This window comes from Musca domestica, unplaced genomic scaffold (assembly GCF_030504385.1).
Source record: "Musca domestica strain aabys unplaced genomic scaffold, Musca_domestica.polishedcontigs.V.1.1 26, whole genome shotgun sequence".
Taxonomy (NCBI): Eukaryota; Metazoa; Arthropoda; class Insecta; order Diptera; family Muscidae; genus Musca; species Musca domestica.
Genome location: NW_026712283.1, coordinates 2,590,761 through 2,601,112, shown reverse-complemented (window position 1 = coordinate 2,601,112; position 10,352 = coordinate 2,590,761). Strand labels below are relative to the sequence as shown.

Genomic DNA, 10,352 nt, shown 5'->3' with positions numbered 1-10,352 from the left:
ATATGTTACTTAAAAATTTTTTTTGAAAAATTAACGTTTAGACAATACTTTTCAAAAAAAATCCACGTTTGGTAGTCCTTAAAAAAAATATTCTTTAAAAATCCACGTTTGGATGGTCCATAAAAAAAATATTCTTTAAAAATCCACGTTTGGATGGTCCATAAAAAAAATATTCTTTAAAAAATCCACGTTTGGATGGTCCTTAAAAAATTTAAAATTCTTTAAAAAATCCACGTTTGGATGGTCCTTAAAAAAATTTAAAATTCTTTAAAAAATCCACGTTTGGATGGTCCGTGAAAAAAAATTTAAAATTCTTTAAAAAAATCTAAGTCTTGTAATGATTTCTTTAAAGAATCCACGTTTGTATGGTCCGTGAATAAAATATTCTTTAAAAATCCACGTTTGGATGTTCCGTGAAAAAAAATAAAATTCTTTAAAAAAAATCTAAGCCTGGTAATGATTTCTTTAAAAAATCCCCGTTTGCATGGTCCGTGAAAAAATATTCTTTAAAAAATCCATGTTTGGATGGTCCGTGAAAAAAATTTTAAAATTCTTTAAAAAAATCTAAGCCTGGTAATGTATTCTTTAAAAAATCCACGTTTGGGTGGTCCGTGAAAAAAATATTCTTTAAAAAATCCACGTTTTGATGATCCGTGAAAAAAATTTTAAAGTTCTTTAAAAAAAAATCTGAGCTTGGATGGACCTTAAAAAATATTTCTTTAAAAAAATCCAAGTCTTGAAAAAAATATTCTTTAAAAAATCCACGTTTGATTGGTCCGTAAAAAAAATCTTTAAAAAATCTAAGCCTGGATGGTCCTTAAAAAATATTTCTTTAAAAAAGTCTTGAAAAAAATATTCTTTTAAAAATCCATGTTTGGAGGGTTCTTAAAAAAAATCTTTTTAAAAAAATTTACATCTGAATGGTCATTAAAAAAATATTTTTTTAAAAAAATCTAAGCCTGGATGGTCATTGAAAAAAATATTTTTTTAAAAAATACACATTTATATGTTACTTAAAAATTTTTTTTGAAAAATTAACGTTTAGACAATACTTTTCAAAAAAAATCCACGTTTGGATGGTCTTTTTCAAAAATATTCTTTTAAAAATCCAGGTTTGAATGGTCTTTGGAAAAAATATTCTTTAAAGTCTTAAAGAATAAAAAATCCTCGTATTTTATTAAATACACCTTAAATCAACGGATTCCAAATAATATTAATTCGAAAATCTCAAAAAAGTGTGGAGGGGGGGGGGGGGCGGGGTGGACTTGTCCCCTCTATTTAGGTTACTTTGCGATTTGTAATACAGCCTGTGTCACCATATCAAATAAAAATAAAATATTCTTAAGACACGCGTTTGTTTGGTCCTTCAAAAACGTATTCCTTAAAAAAAATCACGTTTGGATGGTCTTCGAAAAAATATTTTTTAAAAAATCCACGTTTGGATGATCCTTAAAAAATGTTTTTAAAATTCTTTCAAAAAAATCGAAGCCTGGTAATGATTTCTTAAAAAAATCTACGTTTGGGTGGTCCGTGAAAAAAGTATTCTTTAAACAATCCACGTTTGGATGGTCCTTAAAAAAAATTTAAAATTCTTTAAAAAAATCTAAGCCTTAAAAATTTTTTTTAAATTCTTTAAAAAAATCTAAGCCTGATAATGATTTCTTTAAAAAATCCACGTTTGGATGGTCCTTAAAAAAATATTCTTTAAAAATCCACGTTTGGATGGTCCTTAAAAAAAATATTCTTTAAAAATCCACGTTTGGATGGTCCTTAAAAAAAATATTCTTTAAAAATCCACGTTTGGATGGTCCTTAAAAAAAATATTCTTTAAAAATCCACGTTTGGATGGTCCTTAAAAAAAATATTCTTTAAAAATCCACGTTTGGATGGTCCTTAAAAAATATTCTTTAAAAATCCACGTTTGGATGGTCCTTAAAAAAAATATTCTTTAAAAATCCACGTTTGGATGGTCCTTAAAAAAATATTCTTTAAAAATCCACGTTTGGTAGTCCTTAAAAAAAATATTCTTTAAAAATCCACGTTTGGATGGTCCATAAAAAAAATATTCTTTAAAAATCCACGTTTGGATGGTCCTTAAAAAAAATATTCTTTAAAAAATCCACGTTTGGATGGTCCTTAAAAAAATTTAAAATTCTTTAAAAAATCCACGTTTGGATGGTCCTTAAAAAAATTTAAAATTCTTTAAAAAATCCACGTTTGGATGGTCCGTGAAAAAAAATTTAAAATTCTTTAAAAAAATCTAAGTCTGGTAATGATTTCTTTAAAGAATCCACGTTTGTATGGTCCGTGAATAAAATATTCTTTAAAAATCCACGTTTGGATGTTCCGTGAAAAAAAAATAAAATTCTTTAAAAAAAATCTAAGCCTGGTAATGATTTCTTTAAAAAATCCCCGTTTGCATGGTCCGTGAAAAAATATTCTTTAAAAAATCCATGTTTGGATGGTCCGTGAAAAAAATTTTAAAATTCTTTAAAAAAATCTAAGCCTGGTAATGTATTCTTTAAAAAATCCACGTTTGGGTGGTCCGTGAAAAAAATATTCTTTAAAAAATCCACGTTTGGGTGGTCCGTGAAAAAATATTCTTTAAAAAATCCACGTTTTGATGATCCGTGAAAAAAATTTTAAAATTCTTTAAAAAAAAAAACTGAGCTTGGATGGACCTTAAAAAATATTTCTTTAAAAAAATCCAAGTCTTGAAAAAAATATTCTTTAAAAAATCCACGTTTGATTGGTCCGTAAAAAAAAATCTTTAAAAAATCTAAGCCTGGATGGTCCTTAAAAAATATTTCTTTAAAAAAGTCTTGAAAAAAATATTCTTTTAAAAATCCATGTTTGGAGGGTTCTTAAAAAAAATCTTTTTAAAAAAATTTACATCTGAATGGTCATTAAAAAAATATTTTTTTAAAAAAATCTAAGCCTGGATGGTCATTGAAAAAAATATTTTTTTAAAAAATACACATTTATATGTTACTTAAAAAATTTTTTTTGAAAAATTAACGTTTAGACAATACTTTTCAAAAAAAATCCACGTTTGGATGGTCTTTTTCAAAAATATTCTTTTAAAAATCCAGGTTTGAATGGTCTTTGGAAAAAATATTCTTTAAAGTCTTAAAGAATAAAAAATCCTCGTATTTTATTAAATACACCTTAAATCAACGGATTCCAAATAATATTATTGTTCTTTGTTCTTTTATTTTTGAAGGTTCTTTTGCATACACACACATACACATTTGCATGATGTTGCTGGTACATTTGGTTTTTGAAGTTTTTCCCAACTATGCGTTGCTTTGAAGTTTATTATTATTGCAATGCTGTTCGTTGTCTCTCTCTCTGGCCAACAGCTGAAAAATTAAGAAAAGTGAATGGCAAGCCATTGGAAATATTTTTTAGATAATTTAAAAAACGAAGTTTAGCGGTCGTGATTTACGTAAAAAAAATGTTAAAAGTCTCGTTAAGACCGTAATAACCTTTAGGAAATATTATCGAGAAATCGTTTTTTTTAAATTCTCACAGTAGTACAAGAAATATTCTAAAAGTTCCATGGGCTATTGAGCTCTGGAAGACCTTCAAGCTGTTAAAAAACATTCGGGCTCATAAAATTGAAATATTTTAAAAACATTTTTAAAATGTTGACCTCTTAACAGAAAGGACCATTGCTTCAGTGCAAAGGACCTTTTCACAACATCATGGTCATATATGAAATTAATATGCTCTATAAAAACACCAAAAAAATTAATTCACTTGGACATTCTAAAAAAAAAACAGAACAAACAACCTTTTCCTTCGTTTCTAAATCGAAATTTTTGTAACACCATATAGCTCGGGCGCCATTGGCTATCAGACATGATATCGATGTTCAATTTCTTCAGCCATTTTTTTAAATTCTCACACTATTACATGAACTATTCTCAATATTCCATGGATATTTGAGCTCTGAAAGTCCTTCAAGTTATCAAAAAACATCCGATCTCATAAATGTTGACTCTTTAATATAAAGGACCACTGCTTAAGTGTGAAGGACCCTTTTCACAAAATCATGGTGATATATGAAATTAATACGCTCTGTAAGACCACCAAACCAAAATCCATTCACCTCTACATTCTGTAAAAACCAAAACAAACAAATATGGCCTTCGTTTGTAAAACGACATTTTTGTAATACCATATAGCTTGGGCGCCATTGGCTATCAGACAAGACATCGATATTCAATATCTTTAGCCATATGATGCTTTTGCTCGGCCATTGACCATCGCCACCACACATTGTTCCTAATGAAAGACATAAATTATAATTTCTTTGTTTCACATGCCGTCGACACGACAAACAAAGTGTGAATGTCATGGCTGGCACGAGGTTCGATTCATATGCGAAATAGCCAAGAAGGAAAAAGAGGAATTCTTAGAATAAAACAACGCCATTCACCATCGAGTGCATTTCAAATTCTGACGAAATAATCGACGAAGAACAACGTAAACAAATTGCGTTGAATATTCGACTGGCAGGCAGACGGGCAGTTCCTTTGTGTCCAATCATATTCCGCATTTAAGTGGATGATTAAAAGAAGGCTGTGGCGTGTTCTTTGGGTATTTCAAGGGGCATTTTTTTATCTAGTGATTAACAAATAAACAACTGAAATATTAAATTGGTGCTATTTATGGAGGAGAAGGTGTTTCCTTAGATAAAAGACCACACATAAAGTTTATTCTGAGACTTATGGAGACATATTGTGTAGAATATGTCTTCTTTTCAAACTTTCTGTCTAAAACGAACTTTTATTTAACTTTTCGGCATGTGAAAAACATGAGTTTTTGGAAATTATTTGATTTTTAGATTGATTTAGACACAGAGAATCTAGCACACAGTTACAGACATCTGATTAGAAAAATAAACAAAATACATAAGGTCGGCGTCGGAACTTGGCGAGATTTTGTAAATTTTGTTACATGTTTAAACAGTATTGTTCCTGATGATGTCTTCCGTTGGAGGACGAAATATCGAAAATAATAAATAATTAAACAACAACAAAGACCTCGAGCTCGCTTTTTATTAAATTTATATTTATAACAGTTTTTGGATATCCCTACTAAGGGTACGAAATGCTAAATGTACCAAAAATGTACTACTGTGTATTGGACAAACGGAATGAGCTGGAATTCTAAAATTTAAAATGAGAACAGGATAGATGTATCAAAGATTTTTTTAAAAAACGTTAAGGTTACAAAATGTCCTAAAATAGTACTAAACTTCTTAAATGGTACCTTTTGGTATTTTGTTAACGGGTAGAGTTTAAAAATTGACATTTGGTATGAGAAACAAAGTTGGAGGGTAAGTTTGATGCGTGAAGGAAATTTTGGAAATGTGAACTTAATGTAAGAACTAAACTATTACTAAATGGTGCCAAATTTGGTAATTTGGTACAATTTCTTTTTTAGGTGAACGGAAGAAGCTGGTAATTTGAAATGTTGGTATTGGGGCCACTGCTGGTGGGTAGGGTTCGGATCAAGAGTTGGGGTTGGAAATGCGTTCAGCAAGTGTTCGAAAGTTACTAAATGGTACTGAGATATTGTAAATGTGTACTATAAGTGCAGGAAAAGTACCATATTTGGTACGATTTAGTATTCGGTGAAGAGATAGTGCTTGAAAACTGAAATTTGTTATTAGAGTCGGTGTTCATGGGTAGCTTGGAAAAATGGAGGTGGCTTCTGTCGCAGTGACCGAAAAATGACTCATGAGATGAACATCCCATTCGGCAAATATTGAAAAATGAGCTCGGGGTAAAGCCATTGATATTCCAAAAAGTCCAAGAACTTAAAACGCAACAGAAAGAAAATAGAAAAGAGCTAAAGAGTTGCTTCGCATGGCCGAAAGTGGTGAACTGCCGAATTTGGTTTTCTCCGATCACATTCGTTGTCCAGCAGTTTATAAACAAACACAATGATCGTGTTTACTTGCCATAGAGGTCAGCTGATTATGTGCACCTTCGGTTGGCCACCAGAACTCAAGCGCCGGCCATGGAGATGGTGTGGGCCAACATAACAGCCGATTGTCGCTCTCCGCTCGTATTAATCGAACTTGGCGAAAATATTTTGGAGGGTGAATTAAAGCCTTGTACACGCAAACATTTTGGCGCAGACCTTGGACATTCCAACAGGACCCAAGAATGGTTACAAAATGAGGTTCCTCGCATCATTTCCAGCACACAATGCTCACCAAAATCTAAGGTTGGCACAAAAAAATACCAAAGTGTCGATCACATCAAGCAAGCGCTGCGCCGTGAAGTGGCCAAAATATCATAGAGCAACATTCGGGCAGCGTGTGACAGTTTCATTGGCCGTTTGAAGTCCATAATTCGTGCCAAAAGTGACCAATTCAAACAAATCGAAACTTTTTCTAGAATTTGATCCTATTTCCGACATTTTTTCTTTCATTCAATAAATTTTAAAAAAAATTAAAAATTATGGCGATTGACTTTGTTGCAGTTTTTTTTTAAATCAACCTGTATAAGAACTAAACTAGTACTAAATGGTACTAATGGTATTTTGACTCTGTCTTGTCCTATCTTTACACTTCTATGTCTTTGCTGAAACCCTGGACAAAGACGTAGAAGAGCTGTTACTCTCAAAGACATAGAAGTGTAAAGATAGGACAAGACAGAATCAAAATATGGTAACACTGTGAAAATACCTCTGTTGTTACGATATCATAACAACATAGTTACCAATGTTAACTGATTTAAACCGCTAAGGCAATATCCAAATTTTGGGAAAGGCCCATGGAGTAGAATTTTGAAACCAAAATTTTGGATTTTTCAAATTTTTATTTGTTATCCGTTTCTGTAATTGTGGTTTTTATATTAACATGTCTTTGCCATGAGCTGTTACTCTATGTATTGTAGACACAAACCATTTGCTCAAAATGCATTTTGTCTAGTCTTTACCATTTTAGGTCTTTGCCCTGGAATGTGATATAGATGTCCATTTTGGTATCAGTGGTTAAGATAGAAGGTGTTTTTTTTTAAATGGGCACTATAATTGTACGAAAGGTACTAAATGGTACTTAATTTTGGTAATGGATGAATGGATATGACTGGGATCCTCATATTTAACATTGACATCTCTGTTCGTATCTGGAATTTAAATATGGAGGTGGTTTTTTAAATGTGTACTATAATTGTTCGAAAAGTACTAAATAGTGCTTAACTTGGTATTGGGTGAAATAATAGGGTCGAAATCATGAATTTTGATATAGATGTTACTGTTGGTGTCTGTGGTTTAGATATGGAGGTGGTTTTGGAAATGTGTACTATAATTATTCGAAAAGTACTAAATGGTACTAAATTGGGGATTGGAATCCTGAAATTTTATTTGAGGTCTTCGTTACCATTTGGAATTACCATATGGAGGAGGTTATGAAAATGTGTACTATAATTGTACGAAATGGTACTTAATTGGATATTGGGTAAAGGAATGGAGAAATAGAGCTAAAATCCTGAAATTTGATATCGATGTCACTGTTTGCTAAGATAAAAATGTGATTTTGGAGATGTATACAAAATTTGTACAAAATGGTACCACATTTGGTATTGGGGAAATTAAAGAGCTGAAATCCTTGAAATTTGATATTAAAGTCACAGTTGATAAACTGAACTAAATTTGGTATTGAGTGAAGGGAAAGAGCTAAAACCCCGAAAAACCTGAAAACCACATGTGGCCTTTTTCCTGATGCTGTTCTTGAAGTAATCTGTAAATCCAATCGAATTGGGAAATATTTTGAAAATAACAATAAAAATAGTTGGAGCTTATTTTATTTAAATCGGGTTTAGGTGGTTCATCGACACTAAGTTTCAAAAAAAAAAAAAAAAAAACAAACACACAAATTTGAAACTGCAATAATATGCTAAGCCAACGACCTTGAAATTTTGAATGTCTTCAACTCATAACACAAAATTCCAAAAAAAAAGAATCCCGCACGTTATCAAATGTTTAGTTGAAATTTAGCAGTGAATCAGAATAGTTTATTTTTTGCAAAAATAAAAACATCTAAAAATAATGGAACATGTTTGGAGATTAGTGGTGGTTCTGATGGTCTCCCAATTCAGTTTGGTCCGCAGTGATCAAAATGTCACCGTGGAGGAGGTACTCAAACCCATGGCAATGGCCATCGACAGCTTCCGTGTAAATTCAACAGATAATGTCAATGATAAACTGCGCCGGCAGATTGAAGAGTCCCGTGATTGGAAGACAATTCCATGTGACAATTTCCTACACCATGCCTGTGGCAGTTGGCCATATTTTATGGAATCACAGGTATTCGATGTTCTTCATATAATCGATGCCAAATTTAATGAGGAGTTACGTGAGATTTTTCAAAATCATAATCCACGAAGGCCGGAAATGAATTTTATGCGACAGGCCCGTAACTATTATGAATCCTGTATGGCTGTGATGGCGGAAGGGAAGCCTTTGAATCCCATGGAATATTTAAAATGGTTGCAGTACAATGAAAACTTACATTGGGTGCCATATGGTGGGGAAGTACGAAACCATTCCATACACAGAAATTGGGTAAAAATGTTGGCCATATTCCGGAAATATGGTTTGAATAATTTCATATTGCTGGAGGAGGCCATGCAACATCCCTGGAATAATACAAAAATGATATTGGCCATAAAGCGACCCTATGCCGATCATCCCGAACATTATTTGGGGCCCTTGGAGAGTGAACAACGGAAATTTACTTTAAGAAATATTTCAGATCTGGAAAATCATCAAAAATATGTGGATTTCGATTTGCAACTAAAACAGCTGGTGGACTATCATACCAATGTCAGCGCCAGCCAGCCGCAAATGGTGACATTTGGCCAATTGAAACACATGCAAATGTCATGGTTGCAACAGTATTTAATTGTGGCCCTGCATCCGCTGCAAATTGATCCTGACTGGGAAGTTTTCATTGAAGATGGGAATTATTTGAAAACGCTTAAACTTTTCCTAGACGAAGTGGATGATGAGAAATTTTTGGCTCAGTATTTGCAATTGAATTTTCTTAGCAGACTCAGCTATTCTCAAACCGATGGTGGCCACTATGAGTGCATGCAAAGCACCCGCCACCTGTTTCCCCTGGTCATGCAGTGGCTGTACAAACATCATCACCGCGAAATAAGTTTTGAGTTTTATAAATTACAGCTATTATTTTCAAATTTGAAGAGGAATTTGAAAAAACGCTTAAATCGCACTTTGGAAAATCCAGCTCTGGAGGTGGCTATAAATAAATTGAATAATCTTAAATTGCAAATCATAGATGTCTGGCAACCGGCCATTGAACACTTGTATTCCGATTTATGGTTGGATCCTTTCGATTTTGTAGGAAATCGTTTGAAACTCCAACACAAACAAGTTCAAAGCCAACACTCCCATCTGGGTGATGTGGTACAACGTGGAGCCTTGGAATTTCTACAGCTGCAGCGTCGTGATATTGCCGAAAGTCCATTGCCTTTTTCTGTGCCTCGGCAAAACTTAATTGTTCTACCCGTTACGGCTCTACAATTTCCTCTCTATCATCCCCAACTCCAGCAATTATTCGTCTACAGTTCGCTGGGTTATGCCATGGCCCGTGAAATTGTCAGCTTCTTCAGCGATCCCCAACGACAGCAGATTGATGCCAAAGGTAATGTGAATTTAAAATTAAGGGATTATTTCCAAAATCTCACCCTAACGGAAGATCACAAAATTGCTGGTTTTGCCTTGGATTTGGCCTACGAAACTCTCAGCGTCATACGAGCCGTGAGTCGTGAAGAAGTCAAGCTGTTTCTATTAAATTTTGCCCATAACTATTGCAGTAATTACATGAAGTTTGGAGATAACCTAAAATTGGTCAACGAAGTATTTGAAAGGTTCTCATCAACACGGTGGAATGTTTTTGGGTGTTATAAAGAAGAATAGTTTTATTTAAACAAAATATTAATAAAATAGTTTTCGAAAAAAAAAAAAAAAAAAAAAATTAAAAAATCACTTGTTTCTCTAAACCATGTTATTACAGGGTGAGAAAAAAAACTGCAAAAAAGTCAAACGCCATAATTTTTACATTTTTTTTTTTAATTTTTTTTTTGAATGAAAGCAAAAAATTTCGGAAATATCATCAAATTTTAGAATAAGTTTAGATTTGTTCGAATTGGTCACCTTTGGCACGAATTATGGCCTTCAAACGGCCAATGAAACCGTCACAACCTGCCCGAATGTTGCTCTGCGGTATTTTGGCCCATTCCCGGCGAAGCGCTTGCTTGAGGTGATCGACACTTTGGTATTTTTAGTGCCAACCTTGATTTCCAAAA

General features: G+C 32.8%; 1 protein-coding gene across 1 annotated transcript; it reads left to right on the top strand.

Annotated features, from left to right (window-relative positions):
- The first annotated feature begins 8,070 nt into the window (after nt 1-8,070).
- Nucleotides 8,071-9,963, top strand: LOC101888914 (uncharacterized). The gene has a single exon (XM_005190865.2). It carries the CDS (start codon nt 8,071-8,073, stop codon nt 9,961-9,963), a length of 1,893 nt encoding a protein of 630 aa, XP_005190922.2.
- Nucleotides 9,964-10,352: the final 389 nt, after the last annotated feature.

Bases quoted from the DNA above. Each gene is read 5' to 3' on its own strand.
- LOC101888914 (XM_005190865.2), top strand. From the start codon at position 8,071: ATGGAACATGTTTGGAGATTAGTGGTGGTTCTGATGGTCTCCCAATTC.